The sequence below is a fragment of the Mus pahari genome, chromosome 13 (assembly GCF_900095145.1).
Source record: "Mus pahari chromosome 13, PAHARI_EIJ_v1.1, whole genome shotgun sequence".
NCBI lineage: Eukaryota > Metazoa > Chordata > Mammalia > Rodentia > Muridae > Mus > Mus pahari.
The window spans coordinates 81,190,631-81,207,654 of NC_034602.1; the positions used below are offsets into that span (position 1 = coordinate 81,190,631).

The window sequence follows — 17,024 nt, forward strand, 5'->3', positions numbered from 1 at the left end:
AGGCTGGCCTTGAACTCAGAAATCCGCCTGCCTCTGCCTCCCGAGTGCTGGGATTGAAGGCGTGCACCACCACGCCTGGCTTCAATGTTATCTTAAATCACAAGTGTGGACACACTGAGAAGTAACACCTCCACAGGCTTCATAAGCAGATAGTGTGGAAACTATAATTAAATATAAGATAATGCAGGGGCCTGGGAGTGGGCTCAGATGGTAAAGGGCTTGTGTGCAAGCATAAGGACTTGACCTCCAGTACTCATGCACCTAGCCTAAGGTCTGTCCCCCTGCAGAGAGGTGGAGAGGCGTCCTGGGGCCTTGCTGGCAAGCCTGTCTGACCTATGAGTGAGTGCCAGGCTCAGTGAGAGATCCTGCTGGGAACTGACTGGGGAAGGAGCTTAACAAGGACCTCTACAGTGATCCCTTAAAAACACACAAAGATGAACCCCTCCCCCCTCACATACACAGAATGTATGTAAAGAAAATATCAAAGCATATCAAGCATAGGCATTGTTTCTGCTTAAACTATGTATTATGAAAACACCCTTACTTTTACATCCAAAGTGTGCTGAAGTTTTAGACGCACCGATTCCTGTTCCTGGCGCTGTATTATATCTTGACACTCTGCAAACTGCAAAGATGCCTACAATCGAGCAACCATAAGTGGTTTATCCCCCATTCTTTAGGCACTTTTAATTCATTAACCTGTAATATAGTTTTCAGCTCTTCAAGGAAAACCATCTACCCCGGGCACACTGTATTCTAATGATTCATGTATCTGTCTCATTCAGTCATGTGGTCTATCTTATCCAGTGTACACACAGCATATATGCAGTAATTAGTATGAGTAAATGAACTAAGGGGAGATGAGAAAAAAGCTTTATTAAAGCATAAAATTTATATCTGAGCTCAGAGGTGTAGGACCTAGGAGGTGAAGGCAGAAAGATCAGTATTTCAATGTCACCCTGGGATATATATACATATGTGTGTAAATATATATATCAAGATTGGGGCCACTCTCAAAAATCTAAAACTCCACCTGAATTCAAAATAGCATATTTTAGGAAACATGGCTGGCACAGTCAGATCATGGAGTATTTTATCTAACCACAAAGGTCTAGCTTCTTAGGAATTAGTGATTGGTTTTGATACTGTTAGGTTTTTGAGGTTTCTAAATAACAGGAAGACAGATTTATCCCCATGTAACAATGATAAACAGTGCCAGGCCCTTCTCCTTTCTGTCTTCTACCCAACCTTTCCAGACCCAGCAAGGCATCAGATATTAGCACTATCGTTTTATTAACATTTAAGAGACTGTATTACACCTAAAGTGGAGATCACTTTTGACAGTAGGTCCGATGCTCATGGAGGCATGTCTACTCGGGTGAGTAAGGCTAGCAAGGACAGATTATATCTACTGCTCCTAGGACTGAGTAACCTTGATAACTACGGAGAGAATATCTGTGTACTGCCCACTGAATGGATGCATCACCTGTCAACTAAAAAGCCTATGGCCTATGGCTTAGGCAGGAAATAGAAAATGGGAAATTTGGGAGGAGAAAGAATTCTGGGATAGAGCCAAATGGGAGTTCCTCCCGCCCTGGAAAGATGTGAGGAGACAGACACATGGTACCTGAGCACAGGTAACCAAGCAAATGGCAGAAGGCAGACTAAAAGAAATGGCTTATCTTTTTCTGATTCTAGTCAGAGAAGAGCCTAGCCATATGGCCAAGGTATCTAAATATATTTTGAGTTTGAGTCTTATCTCTGGGTACATGGGGCTGGGAGGGAGAATCAGACCTCAACTTCAGCAGAAAATGGTTATTTTGGGGGAAGGACTATGCTATTATGACTTGAGTCAAAAATGTCTCCCATAGGCTGTGGAAGCTTTAGGACGTGGGGCCCACAGAGCAGCTGTTCTTGCCCTTGAGGGGTTGAATGAATGACCCTTTCACAGGGGTCACCTAAGACCATCAAAAATATCAGATATTTACATCTATTATTCATAACGTAGCAAAATTACACTTACGAAGTAGCAACAAAAATAATATTATGGTATGGGTCGCCACAACATGAGGAGCTGCATTAAAGGGTCACAGCATTAGGGAGTTTGCGAACCACAGTCCTAGAGACAGGCTCTTCTTCACCCTGGCACCTTTTCTTCACTTGGCTCCCTGATCTGTCATGATATGAGTGTGGCTAGCATTCTTCCTACTACTGTGTGTTCCACAACAACCTTCCTTACATGATGTACTGAGACAAACATGAAATCCAGACTAAAAATAAGCCTCTCCTGTCACTCCAAGGCGACAGCCACACAGAGGTACTGACTACCTATGCAATGACAGATCTCTAAGTCATCTCCTCAGTGACAGCCTGTCTCTGCTGTAAGACTGAGATATGATGCAAGTTGGTGGTACAGAACTTCCACTGAGAACTATCCTATTGAGCTGTTGCCCTGGTGCTAATTCTCACATCACCTCAGCTAATAAACTACCTTGTCAAGAGCGACTTCCATGTTGGCAACCTTCTCCTTCAAGCGTCGTTCCTGAGACCGTAGCACTTCTAACTCCCCAGCCATCTTGTTTTTTTCTGTTGCTACGGTACTCAACTCCTGGCTGAGCTTACTCTTCTCTTCTTTCAAAAAGTGTCTCTCCTACAGTTATGGAAGAGAAAGAATCAGGAATGATTGCTGATCAAAGTGTGATAAGTGCTGAAGCCTAAAACTTCTGTCAAAGGACTCTGATACATTTCCATCTCTACTAGTATCACTTCTTATGTCCTCAGATCTTTGGTAACATCTACAAAATATGAAGCAGCCATGCATTGTGAAAAGCAGAATTTTGATCTGTAGTACAGCTTCAGGCTAGGGATGGTGACTCGTCCTGAAGTTCTTTTATTGTTCAAGATTGTTTTGGCTATCCTGAGTGTTTTATTTTTCCATATGTAGTTGAGAATTGCTCTTTCAAGGTCTATAAAAAATTGTGTTGGAATTTTGATGGGGATTGTATTGAATCTGTAGATTGCTTTTGGTAGGATGGCCATTTTCACTATGTTAATCCTACCTATCCATGAGCATAGGAGATCTTTCCATCTTCTGAGATCGTCTTCAATTTCTTTCTTCAGGGACTGGAAGTTTTTGTCACGTATTTATTTGGCTAGAGCAATAGTGATTAAAAACTCCAAGAACTGGTACAGAAGCAGACATATTGTTCAACAGAATCAAATCGAAGACCCCAAAATAAAGCCACACACCTATGGACACTTGATTTTTGATAAAGAAGCCAAAACCAAAAACTGAAAAAATGAAAGCATCTTCAACAAATGGTGCTGACTAACTGTATCTGCATGTAGAAAAATGAAAATAGATACACACTTACTACCCTGCGCAAAACTTAAGTCCAAGTGGATAAAGGATCTGAACATAAAACCAGATACACTAAATCTCATAGAAGAGAAAGTGGGAAATACTATTGAATGAATTGGTACCGGAAACAATTTCCTGAACACCAGTGGCTCAGGCTCTAAGATCAACAGTTGATAAATGGGACCTCATGAAACTGCAAAGCTTCTGTAAGGCAAAGGACACTGTCAGTAGGACAAATTGGCAGCCTCAGATAGGGAAAGGATCTTCACCAACCCTACATCTAGTAGGGCTAGTATCCAAAATTTATAAAGGACTCAAGATGTTAGACATCAACAACCCAAATAACCCAATTTAAAAATTAGGTACAGAACTAAACAGAAAATTCTCAACAGAGGAATCTTGAATGGCCAAGAAGAGCTTAAAGAAATGTTCAAAGTCCTTAGTCATCAGGGAAAATGCAAATCAAAACATCTCTGAGGTTCCATCTTACACCCATCAGAATGGCTAAGATAAAAAACTCAAGGGATAGCAAATGCTGGAGAAGAATGTGGAGCAAAGGGAACATTTTTTCATTGCTGGTGGGAGGGCAAACTTGTACAACTACTTTGGAAATCAATTTGGCAGTTTCTCAGAAAATTGGAAATAGTTCTTCAAGACCTAGCTATACCCTCCTGGGCATCTATCCAAAAGATGCTCCAACATCCCACAAAGACACTTGCTCAATTATGCTCATAGCAACTTTATGTATAATACCCAGAAACTTGAAACAATGTAGATGTCCCTCAAGTGAAGAATAGATAAAGAAAATGTGGTACAGCTACACAATGGAAACTATTCAGCTATTAAAAACAAAGATGTCATGAATTTTGCAGGCAAATGAATGGAACTTGAGAATATCATCCTGAGTGAGGTAATCCAATCACAAAGGACATACATGGTATGTATTCACTTGTAAGTGGATGTTAGCCATAAAATACAGGCACTATGCTACACTCCACAGTACCAAAGGAGCTAAACAAGGAGGAAGTCCCAAGTGAGGAAGCCTGAATGTCACTTAGAATAAAATATTCATAAGAGGCAGATGGAGAAGGGAACTTAGAGGGGGCATGGGGAAGGGAGTGGGGGTTCAGGATCAGGTGTGAGGAAGGACAGGAAAGATGGCTAGATGGCCATGAGTATGAATAGAAACCTCCAACTGACTGGGGTGAGGAGGTGAGGAGCATCTCCAGGTAGAGACAGGGACCTGGGATAAGGGAGGCTCCCAAGAATCAATGGGGGTGTAACTCACTACACTGTAACTCACTACACTAGGAACATGGAACCTGAAGAGGCAACCTCCTGTAGCCAGGCAGGAACCCCAGTGGAGCGGTAAGAGACACCAACCCACCTACAAGATTTTCAACTCAAAATTTATCCTGTCTAAAAGAAATACAGACACGGAGGATGGAGCAGAGACTGAGGGAATGGCCAACCAATAACTGGCCCAACTTGAGGCCCATCCCATGGGCAAGCACCAACCCCTGACACTATTAATGGTACTGTTATGCTTGTAGACAGCATGTTGACCTCTGAGAGGCTCCACCCAGCATCTGACTCAGACAAATACAAACAGAGACAGCCAAACACTGGATGGAGTTTGAGGACTCTTATGGAAGAAAAACAGGAAGGATTGTGGGCCCTGAAGGGGACAGGAGCTCTACAGGAAGACCAACAGAGTCAACTAACATGGACCCTTGGAGTTCTCAGAGTCTGAACCACCAACCAAAGAGCATGGACAGGTTGGACCTAGGCCTCTCACAGTTATGTATCAGATGTGCAGCTTGGTCTTCATGTGGGTCCTGAACAACTGAACAAGGGCTATCCCAAAAGCTGTTGCCTGTATGATATGCTTGCCTACCTGGGATGCCTTGTCTGGCCTCAGTGGGAGAGAATGTGCCTAGCCTTGAAGAGACTTGAAGTGCCAGGGTTGAGGGACACCCGGAAGGGGGGCGCCTGCTCAGAGGAGAAGGGGGTGGGGGATGGGGAAAGAGGAAAGTGCTGTGGGAGGGGTGGCTGGAGGGGGACATCGAGTGGGATGTAAAGTGAATAAATAAAACAAAATTTAATTTAAAAAACAGAATTTTGGTACAGTAGGATTGAATAACTGTATACTAAATTTTACTGAGATTTACTTTAAACAATAACATAGTTAAAGAGGATGCGTTTATTTGAAAGTCTCAAGTTTCAATTTTGCTCATGGCTGAACATTTCTTTCACATGTCCACTGTAGGTTGTATGACAGAAACAGATGGGACAGACAGCTCTAGCTCTCAAGCTTCTTGTCCAAATTAGTTTTCTCCTTTAGAAAAGTACCATGGAACGAATACAAAGAGCGGGTAATTGTTAACATGAAACATGGGCACCACATTATCTAGTCTGCTTCTTTGTACTGTTTTCATAATCAATGTGCTTGCTACAAATACATCAGAAAGTGTTGCCATGACACTGTGTGTGTGTGTGTGTGTGTGTGGGTGGGTGTGGGTGTGCGTGTGTCCCCCCCCCCTTTTCTGCTTGGATTGGGCAGGAACATCTGTAGATTGGAAGTTGGGTTAGTTTTACCAGTCTCCTCTTGTTTTGTCTGAGAGAGTGTCTCTGAGCTGTTTCAGGTGGAGGCAGGCATGGGTTGATACCAAGCAGTAACTCACAAATCCCTAACTGCCATCAACTGGGAGAAGCACTACTTTAGATTCCCAGAAGGAAGGAATAAAGAGAAAGAGACAAGAATATGTTCAGGAAAATGGAAAGAACACAGAAAGGAAATCTGATAGGCACATAAGATAAGGGGTATACCAATATGTGTACATTCTAGAGGATCCCCAGGGCTCACTGCGGGTGATCAGCTAGTAATTAATTTAGTTACACTGGTTACTTTTACTTATGCCATTTCTTTTGCAGGTTCACTGCAGTCAGTTCTGTTATAATATAAAATGTAAATTTGCTTCAAGCTGTCATCAGAGAACATTTGAACATAACACAAATTTCATGTCTGCTTCTCAACATTTTCAGTCAATGACTGTGAGAATCCCATGTGACTAGCCAGAGCTGTGCAGGAATACACAAAAAGCCTACACACACACTCTTTAAAGGTATGTGTCAGCTACCCCACTTTATGCTGGATTGTGAGTCATATTAGGTCTCCCATTCCTTCACAATAACAGACAGTTTCATGAGCAAACTCCAGTTTTATTTTCAAGACAAAAGTCCACGGATACATGTACATGTACATATGCATTTCATTTTCTTACCTGGGAGCCAAACCAGGCCTTTGCCCTTGCCAGGCACGCAGGCAAGTGATCTCTCATTAAGCTCTCCCCAGCTGCTGCAGCACTGAAGAGACCCGCCTATGTAAAGCTGTGTCCCTGTCCTCAGGCTCCTACCTCTCAGTGTAGTCTGTACATCTCACTGCTCATCTAAGCCCTGTAGAGTTAGTACACAACTCTTTACAACATAGTTTAAGAAAGACATTAGAGCCCCATTGATTATATTTGTTTATAAATGTAAACAAACTATAATCCTGCCACTACTAGGAATGGCCTTTGACTGTCCCTGAACTTGACACTAGCTATTCTTTAGGATCCTAGAGGTGACTCAGCAGTTTAGAACTTGTTGCTATTGCAGAGGACCCAGGTGTGGTTCCCAGTGTCCACATGGTGGCTCACAGCCATTCATAACGCCAGTGCCAGGGCATCTGACACATCTTCTGCGTCTGCATACATATGGAATGCATGTGGTTTTATATATATATATATATATACACACACACACACACATATGTACACACATATATGCAGGCAAAACAGTCATACACATAAAATAAAAACCCTAAAAATTAAATTAAATTTAAAAATTCCTCATGCAAAAGATTCCTTTGGAATTTCCCCCTCATTCTCTCAATCAGAAATCTCTCCCAACTGCATTTCCTGCGTTACGCCTTCTTCTGCCTTATGGTGTATTAAGGAGCGAACGAGTGAGTAACCATGCTGGTTTCTCAGGACAAAAACTCACCTTATTGGCACTTGTCACGGCCTCTTCTAAAAACTGCACCTTGCTCTGCAGGGCATCTATTTGACCTCTCTTGGCTGTGATTTGCTTCTGCATGCCCATTGCCACCTTCATAGCTGAGAGAAAGATGCAAGCTGTACATTTTGAGAGCCTACTGAAATTCATGGCAAGACAGCAAGCGAAACGCACTAAGGTCCTTGAGGAGTGTCCATTAAAATATCATGAGGTAAGGACTTTAGGGTTCACAGTATTGGGTTATATAATAACTGCAGCAAACACCCACAGATTCTCAACTAAGAAAAATATATATGCTGATGTTTTGTGGTTTCTTTGCTATCAGAATTAATTTCACTGACTACTGTTAGTTTTTATGTTTTCATTGGTAGTAATAATAATGAACAAATTTATACACAGATAGGAAATAAACACATAATCATATATGTTTAACCAAGATGATTTTTTTCAGAAACCCATGTTTTAAATATCATCTAAGACATCTATTAACAGACTTAAAAGATTCCAGAGACGTCACAAGCCATTCCATCTCATTCTCAAAAGTTATTGTCATATGGTAGAACTCACTACAGTCTCAGTGGTAAAAATACCACAGAAGCACACAAATGATGGTTTGGGGGAAAATGAGACCATTTTATTTTATTTTTAATTTTTTTAAAGATTTATTTTATTTTATATGGATGAGCTTTTTTGCCTGCCTGCATGTATGTGCACCACATGTGTGCTTTGTGCTGCCTGTGAAGGCCAGAAGAGGGAGTCAGATCCCCGGGAACAGGAGTTATAGATGGCTGTGAGCCACCTATAGAAGTACTGGGAAGTCAACCCTGGTCCTCTGGACGAGTAACAGGTACTCTAATCCACTGAGCTGTCGCTCCAGCATCTCCCCTTGACAATGTTTTAGCTAGATACACTCCACGGACTCTTTAGGGTATGGTAAGCTAAGGAAACAATATGGGAACCTGTCTTTACATAGAAATGTAAAGTCAGAAAACCCTATCTTTGATTACAAGTCAGTTGAGGAAATCTGTTTGAAACCAATGCTGCTTTGAGTCAGGCCTTATAAATTAGAAGTTTAAAAGGAAAAGAAAGACATGCTATCTGTTGAAAACAACCCATCAGAAAAATACTAAGTCTGATTTTTTTCATTAACAGCATCTGGTTTTTGCCAGGTGTGGTTTGGAATGCCTTTAATCCCAGCTTCTGGAAATAGAAACAAGAAGAGCAGGAGCTCAAAGTCAGCTCAGCTACTCAGCAACTGTGAGGGCGATCTGAGCAAACAAAACAAACTGTGCTGTTGGGCAAGCATAAATGAATCTCCTAACTAATAGAACAAACAAACAAACAAACAAAACAAACAAATAACCTCAGGGGCCCACAAGATGTCTCAGGAGACAGCCAACTCCAGAGTGTTATCCTCTGACCTCAACACGCACCTGTAACTAAGCCTGGCATGGCACAGCCACATGTAATCCTGTACTCTCTGGCTAGGCAATGTAGCAAAATCAGGACCTCCAGGTTAGCAAACAAGAAAGACTGTCTCAAAAAATAAAGTGGAGAATAATGGAAGATGTCGACCTCTGACTCTGCACACATACTTACATGCACACATATATTAAAGAAATCATAAAATACAAAAATTATGCTTAACTTTGTATAGTCAGCTAATACAGATATACCCAGCATGGCAGAAAGCCCTGAGAGGAGCAGCTGCTCTCACTGACAAGCCTCATGGGCACTCATGGGCACTCATGAGCACGTGCGTGGATCAGTTCAGCTGTGAGCTAAAGGTGTCAAGTGTTTCGTGAGATACAGACCCCTTGTCTAGAGGCCCCATTACCAATCTCATCTCATTTTTATCACAGAGAAGAAGTCAAGAGCTGCCAATTAGCCATTGAGCTACAGTTTATGCAGACACTGTACATGTAAAAAATATGAGATTTAATGAAAATTTTTAGTGGCTTGTATTTCTAGCTTTAAAAATAAGGAGAAACAGTGAGATTTGTTAAAAAAAAAATACTGAAATAGCCATAGGAAAAAAAAGTGATATGTCTTCAGATATATTAGGGACTAAAGCACATGTCAACCTCCCTTAAATCAGTAGAAACACGTTTGTGCCACCCAGCACCCACCCCGAGGTGTGACTTTCTCACATTTCGGGGCACTGTGAAGAGGTGCTATGCAGTATATCCAGGCCTGTGTTTGAAGCAATCTAGGCAATGGGTTTGCAGACAGGGGCTGGAGCAGAGCGTACCGTGGCCGTCGGAGCCTTCCATGGTCTTGAGTGTGTTCCTTGTTTGCTCCAGCTCCGACTGAGCCGACTTGAGCTGCATCTTCAGGCGGTTTGTGGTGCTTTCCATCTCCTCGCTTTTGTTCCGGAAGTTCCTCTTTAAGACTTCATAGTCCTCTACAGAACACAACGACAATGGCTGTCCTCAGTGATCTCGGCATCTCAGAGGCAGGAGACAAACTCAATCGCTACAGACTTCCAAGGGTCTTGTCTTCCTCCCACCCCAAGGTATATACTGTCTATATACTGAACCCAAGGCCTTGCCTATACAGGAAGTAATTTACTACCAAGTTATTCCATCTATCCATCCATCTATCTATCTATCTATCTATCTATCTATCTATCTATCTCTAGTAACTATCAAAATACCTGGAACTCAGTCAGCATTCCAGCACTATTGGCGGGAGAGACTCCCAGACCCCGCTCACAGCCGAGGTAGTTGATGGCTGCCGGGTGTTGTAGGTTGCCTATGCTTTGGTGGATGGCCCTAAATCCATGCATCTTTAAGCAACACTAATTGGGATTAGTGGGCTATAATAACTAATAGTCAGAGGACACACAGTTGGGAGGGAGACGCAAGAGGGTTTCAGGGAGAGTAGAACAGAAGTAGGAGGAATGGGTCTGACCAAACGCAGTGCATACTTGTGTCAACGTTTCAAAGACTCCTCTATTCTAAAAACACTTGCCACAAACTCCTCCACCATCCATTCTATTTTCCTAAGAATATGATGTAGATTTTTGAGGGAAAGACAAGGTCTCATGCAGTCAGGCTTGTCTCAAGTTTAATACATTGCTGAAAATAAGCATGAATTCCTGACTCTCCTTGTCATGCATCACACTTGGCTACGATACAGATTTACACACACAAGCCCAGCCCCACATGTCCTCCGTGCTGCCTCATCTGACTGCCTCTGCCTTGCTCTTTGCTCCCAAGCCTGCCTTTTTCCTAGCTCTCTTTTTAGTTATTGCTACTATTGTTTCCTAATCCCACAAACGAAAAACCCAGAACAAATGGGCCAGTCACTAATTCTACTGCAGCAACCTTCCAAATTATTCTTTGTTTTGCATGGTGGGGGGTGGAGGTGTGTGTGTGGTTTTGTTGTTGTTGTTGTTTTGAGAAAGGATCTCACTATATAACTCTGGCTGTCATGGAACTCACTGTGGAGATCAGGCTGGCCTTGAACTCAGAGATCCACCGCCTCCGCCTCCCCACTGCTGGGTTTAAAGGTGTGCACAACCACACTGCCCAAACAAGTCCCAATTCCTTGCTCTTCCCCCATTCTTGCTGCCACTGCCTCTGTTCAAGTCCCCTCATATGGATTTCTCCTGTCAGTGGTTTTGCATCATTTCCATTTATCCATGTCAGTTTATTAAACCTTTAATCAAGTAATTTGGCTCAAGGGACTCAAGGTTCCTATTTCCATAAAAACAAAGCAGTAAAGCCAACCTCTTAGGAAGCCTGGCATCTCAGTACCTCACCCCACTCTTTGGAACTGAGTACTGACTACAGGTAATGGTTAGTAAGCATCAAGACACAAGCCCCTCACAGACAACTGTGAGAACAAGTGCGGTGCAGATCACATGACTGGAGCAGCATGGCTATCTGCACTTATGGTGTGAGACCACACACACTTCTTCTGTAAGTGTGTGGGTGCCCGTGTGGGAGCTCACAGCATTTAGGACAGAGGGAACTGAGGTGCCATACCTGAGAGATGGTTTAGTTCAGTCCTACTAGTCTTCACCTCATTTAGCAGCTGATCTCTCTCATGTCTGATGTCCTTCACTGCTCGGAGCCGCTCGGAGCCTGCATTCACCAGCTTCACCTTCTCCAGTTCGAGGTCACTCACTCTGGCTTCAAGCTCCCGAATCTTTGCATCTTTTTTATCTTTTAAAATCTGGTTTGACAAAGTACAGTAAAAGAACGTGCACATGTATAGCACAAACCAGTCTCATTGATACTCTATCTACTTTTAATGTCAGTACTTCTAAGGACACTAATATAGTTTTCTTGTGATAGAATACCCATGAGAAGCAACTTATGGTATACGTATGTGTGGACTTAGGGTATACGTATGGGTGAACTTAGGGTATACGTATGTGTGGACTTAGGGTATGTATGGGTGGCACTTTGGCTCCCAATTTCTGATATGCATCATGATAGGAAGGCATGGGAGCTAGGACATCTCAGTCCAGTGGCAGGGATGTGGTGTGTGGCTTCCTGACATCTTGGCCGGTCAGAAAGTAGAGAACTCAGGCCAGAACCCAAAGCAAATATTACCTTCAAGACCTGCCTCCAGTCACCCATTTCTGCTGTCTAGGTCACAGAACCAACAGTTTTACATCCATCCAACACATCACTGTCACCTGAGAACAAGCACTCAAGCCACAAGACTGGGAGGACATCCCAAACTCAAATCATAATAGTTGGTAAAGGAAAGAGACTAGCAACAGAGATGGAAGGAGGTGTGAGGGACAGGGATGGATGTGAGGGAGGGGATGGATATGAGGGAGGGGGATGGATGTGAGAGGGGGATAGATGTGAGGGAGGGGATGGATGTGAGAGAGGGGATGGATATGAGGGGAAGGATGGGTGTGAAGGAGGGAGATGGATGTGAGGGAGGATGGATGTGAGGGGGGATAGATGTGAGGGAGGGGATGGATGTGAGGGAGGGGATAGGTGTGAGAGAGGGGGATGGATGTGAGGGAGGGGGATGGGTGTGAGAGAGGGGGATGGATGTGAGGGAGGGGATGGATGTGAGGGAGGGGATGGGTGTGAGAGAGGGGGATGGGTGTGAGGGGAGGGGCTGCCTGTTCCTGTTCATCAAGATGGCTCACAAGGCTGGCCTTTGGCTGGCATTTAGGAATTCATGAAACCTTTTTGACACTTAGCCGCTAAGAGTGGCTCATTGTGTAAACTATTTCTGTAAGTTAGGCTGAACACCTACTTCCCTTCTTGGAGACAAGAAACTGAACCCTGCCATGAATAGGCACATCCGTTATCAGCCTCCATTAAAACATCCTGGGACTGTGCCCATGATAAACTCTGTGGGCAGCATTTCAGTTCTTATGGTTTCTTGCTGGGGTAGTTGAGGATGTATGGGGCATAAAGCGACTTCTGGAAACTGGCTTTCTCTGGGCTTTACCACATTACCTTTTTCTTCTGGCAACTCATATTGTTTGAATCTAGGTCTCCCTCCACAGGCTCAGGATCTGAATGCTTGTTACCTACCTAGCTGGAGGGTACTTGGAGTTGGTTTTTGTTTTGTTTTGTTTTGTTTTTGAGACAGGGTTTCTCTGTGTAGCCCTGGCTGTTCTGGAACTCACTCTATAGACCAGGCTGGCCTCGAACTCAGAAATCCGCCTGCCTCTGCTTCCCAAGTGCTGGGATTAAAGGCGTGCACTACCACTGCCCAGCTTTGAGTACCTTCTTAATAGAAGTAGACCACCAGGGCGAGCCTTTGAAGGTTACACCCAGTCCACTCTGCTTCTGGATCTATACAGTAAATTCCAGGCCAGCCATACTTACATAGTGAAACTATCTCAAAAGAAAAAGCCAGATTCCGTGCTCCGTGATTTGTTCTTGGAACCCCAGAACTCGGCAGAATCATCACTGCGAATCTGAGGCCAGTTTGAGCCAACATCATGAGACTCATGGTACCTAACTTCCAAAAAAAAAAAAAAATCATAAAGATTTGGGGAGAAAAAAATCTACAAAGGTAACTAAGGGGTCTGGTGAGATGGCTCAGCAGTTAAGAGCACTGATTGCTCTTCCAGAGGTCCTGAGTTCAATTCCCAGCAACCACATGGTGACTCACAACCATCTGTAATGAGATCTGATGTCCTCTTCTGGTGTGTCTGAAGACAGCTACTGTGTACTCAATATACATAAAAAATAAGTCTTAAAAAAAATAACTAAGCTGTGTGCCCTGCTTTACCTTTCCTTTGACTCACTTATGGAGTAAGGAGGCTCATTATTTGAACACACAGACAAAGCTGAACAGGAGAACAGAACAGGGGAAAGAGAATAATATTTACATAGGCCAGCTTGTCTTTGATGCATATTTTCTTATCTAAGCCACACAATAGTTCAATCAAATTGTTGTGTCTTTCTGTTTCCTTGTAATTGTCACAGACACATGCACGGAGCGAGAGTCAGTGAGCAGGCCCATGTTATATAGTTATTAGTAGGGAGGACATGGGGGTCAAACTCCCATCTGAGAACACACCTCCCACTCCAGGCTCGGGGACCACTCCACAGAGAGGCTGTGCGCCTTGCCGTTTTCCTTTTGACCCTGAGCCATTTTGGAGTCCCACATTCCTTTTCCAGAGTGAAAGTGGAGATCTCTTCTCAAAAACACACATGCATATCAACTCAGATACTTTCTACGGTAGGCCACAAGCCTCAAGAACCCTTCCCAATAATTAGGTCATTGCTGCTCTGAGAACAGAAAATTGGAGAGCTAACCGGCCCACAACTACCATGCAGACCTTAAACTCCTGCAGCTCCAGCTTTCGGTCGTTTATCTCTTTCTCCAGCTGAGCCTTCTCCACTTGCATAGCACCTGCGGTCCGTCCGTGCTGGCCTACCAGCTGAGTCATGTTCTCAATCTGCTGCCTCAGAATCTCAATGACCTTGTCCTTTTCCGCCATCTGGAGTTTGAGTGCCTCACACTCCGTCTGCACGTTTCTGAGGTGGTCTCCCTCATTCTTCAGGTGTTGAAGCTCCTGCAACTTCAAGTCCACCCGGGAGCGGAGCTTCGTGATCTCTGCGTTGGTGGCCTCGATGGCCCGTTCCTTCTCCTGGAGGGAAGCTGTCAGGTCGGACACTGTTCTCTCAGAGCTCTCAAGGTTCATCTTCTTGGCTGTCAACTCTTCCACCACCTTGCGCAGCATCTCCTTGGTGGACTCCAGCTGTGCAGTGAGGGAGGACACTTTCTCCAGACTCTCGTTCTTCCCCTGAATGGCTGCCATCTTTGGTAAAAGGAAATTTCATTATTATTACTATTGTTATTACTGTTGTTGTTGCTGTTATTATTATTATTATTATTATTATTATTATTATTATTATTATTATTATTTGGTGGGAGGCAGGCAAGTTAACTCAAAGCATGAAATCCTGAACTGAACAGTTCAAATAGCCTAACTTAAATCATTCTGCTATCAGATCATGAGGATTCTGTGTGTGTGTGTGTGTGTGTGTGTGTGTGTGTGTAAAGAAGCTCTGTGGGTTGGAGAGATTGCTCAGTGGTTAAGAGCTCTTCCAGAGGTCCTGAGTTCAATTCCCAGCAACCACATGGTGGCTCACACCATCTGCAATTGGATCCAATGCCTTTTCTACACTGTACTCATATACATAAAATAAATCTTTAAAAATATTAAAGAGAAGGAGGAGCAGGAGCAGTAGGAGGAGGAGCAGGAGGAGCAGCAGAAGGAGCAGGAGGAGGAGGAGGAGCAGGAGCAGGAGGAGCAGGAGGAGCAGGAGGAGGAGCAGGAGCACGAGGAGCAGGAGGAGCAGGAGCACGAGGAGCAGGAGGAGGAGGAGCAGGAGGAGCAGGAGGAGCAGGAGCATGAGGAGCAGGAGGAGCAGGAGCACGAGGAGCAGGAGGAGCAGGAGCAGGAGGAGCAGGAGGAGGAGCAGGAGGAGCAGGAGGAGCAGGAGCTCTGCAAGCAAACATTAAGAACACTCTTCCCCCAGGAAGAGACCACCCAGCAATGGCACAGCTTGTATGCTCTCACCTGCCGCTCCATCTGGCCCTGACACTCGCTCTTCATGGCCTTGAGCAGGGCCTCTAGCCTCTGCACCTCCATGTTCCTGTCATCCAGCTCTCGCCGGAGGTGGTCGATAGTGATGCTGTTGCCTGTGTCTCGGTCCCACAGACGCTTGTTCTGTTCCTTCTCCAGACTCAGCTCCTTTTCCCTCTTGTGAAGATCTGCCTAAAAGAAGTGACAATGTTCTTTCTCCATCCACTGTCATATGATCATATGCCATATGCCATATGAAACAAGCTCATCTGTTTGCCTCACCTGATTTAGAGCTGTGTGATCCAAGAAACCTTAGATAATTCAAAGTGAGGCTTTTCAACAGCTTGACTAAGAGTGATTATTTCCTAGAAAATTATACTAATATTTTGCTTAAATATTTTTGCTAGTCTATGAGTAGGATCTCACAACTGTAATCTCTACATTTGGGAAGTACATCATTTGTGTTCTGAACATCATTTTGCTTCAAAATGAATACATCACTTGAATTTAGTAGATGGCAGTTCTGACTCAAAAACTGTGGCTACTTGAAAGCTTATATCACTTAACACTGTAATAGCCATGCCTAAGGAAAAAGACCCAGAGAATATAATACCTTTTTTAAAACACGTGACATATATAGAATGATATTCCATGCATATGCACAAATATTTTATAAAAGCCATGATTGTATCCCCCAGACTCCAAATCATGTACTTTAGAGCAAAACCTCACCAAGAGCTTTTGGAGTTGGTCGTCCAGATTTCCTGACTCCTGACTGAACTGGTCCCGCTCTGTGCGTGCCTCCGTGAGCTCTGAATTGGCAAGGACTAACTGCTTCTCCAGCTCTTCTATCTGGAAAAAAATCCAAATTAAACACATGCAGCCAGGCTGGCTGCACCCAAACAAAGCCTTCCGAGAACAGCTGGTCTCCCTGAGAGGCAAAACAGAAAGGTCTTATGCAGGGTTTTCTAACCTTAACATCGCCATAGGAGTTAGCGTGGATATTAGTTAAAATGAAGCGCTTGTGACTGCTGTATCTGGGCACAGTACACTGTGGTTTTTACTCAGAATTTATCTTCTGTGTATTTTATCTTCTTGTGGCACAATGTGCTGCAGACCCCAACAAGTGAATCTTAGAATACCAAGAAGAGCTATTTTGCTTTAGCATATCAGAGTCTCAGCGCAGCATAGTGGTGTATACATGCCCATAGTCCCAGCACTTGGGAGATAAAGGCAGCGGGATCTCTGTGAGCTAAAGGCCAGCCTGGTCTACAGAGTGAGTTCCAGGATAGTCAGAGCTACACAATGAGACCTTGTCTTGAAAACACATACACACACACACACACACACACACACACACACATTATCAGAGTCTCAGATACTGAATATAAAAGAATGCGTCAGAATAGTATTCCTGCTGTCATCATGGTGCCATATTTCAAAATAATGAGTGGATATCTATATAGATTTAGAGTCAGGAAAGGGCTGGTGAGATGGCTCAGTGGGTAAGAGCACCCGACTGCTCTTCTGAAGGTCCGGAGTTCAAATCCCAGCAACCACATGGTGGCTCATAACCAT

At 43.8% G+C, this 17,024-nt stretch overlaps 1 protein-coding gene across 1 annotated transcript in view; it reads right to left on the bottom strand.

Moving 5' to 3' along the window:
* Ccdc158 (coiled-coil domain containing 158) overlaps positions 1-17,024 on the bottom strand; it is a 53,745-nt gene that overhangs the window by 19,161 nt on the left and 17,560 nt on the right. The window contains exons 8-15 of the mRNA XM_021210336.1: positions 16,179-16,298; positions 15,441-15,638; positions 14,193-14,675; positions 11,410-11,599; positions 9,669-9,821; positions 7,406-7,518; positions 2,492-2,650; positions 545-637 (exon numbers count right to left, since the gene is read on the bottom strand). Of these exons, the coding sequence (XP_021065995.1) occupies positions 545-637; positions 2,492-2,650; positions 7,406-7,518; positions 9,669-9,821; positions 11,410-11,599; positions 14,193-14,675; positions 15,441-15,638; positions 16,179-16,298 (1,509 nt within the window). The remainder of the gene's footprint in view (positions 1-544; positions 638-2,491; positions 2,651-7,405; positions 7,519-9,668; positions 9,822-11,409; positions 11,600-14,192; positions 14,676-15,440; positions 15,639-16,178; positions 16,299-17,024) is intronic.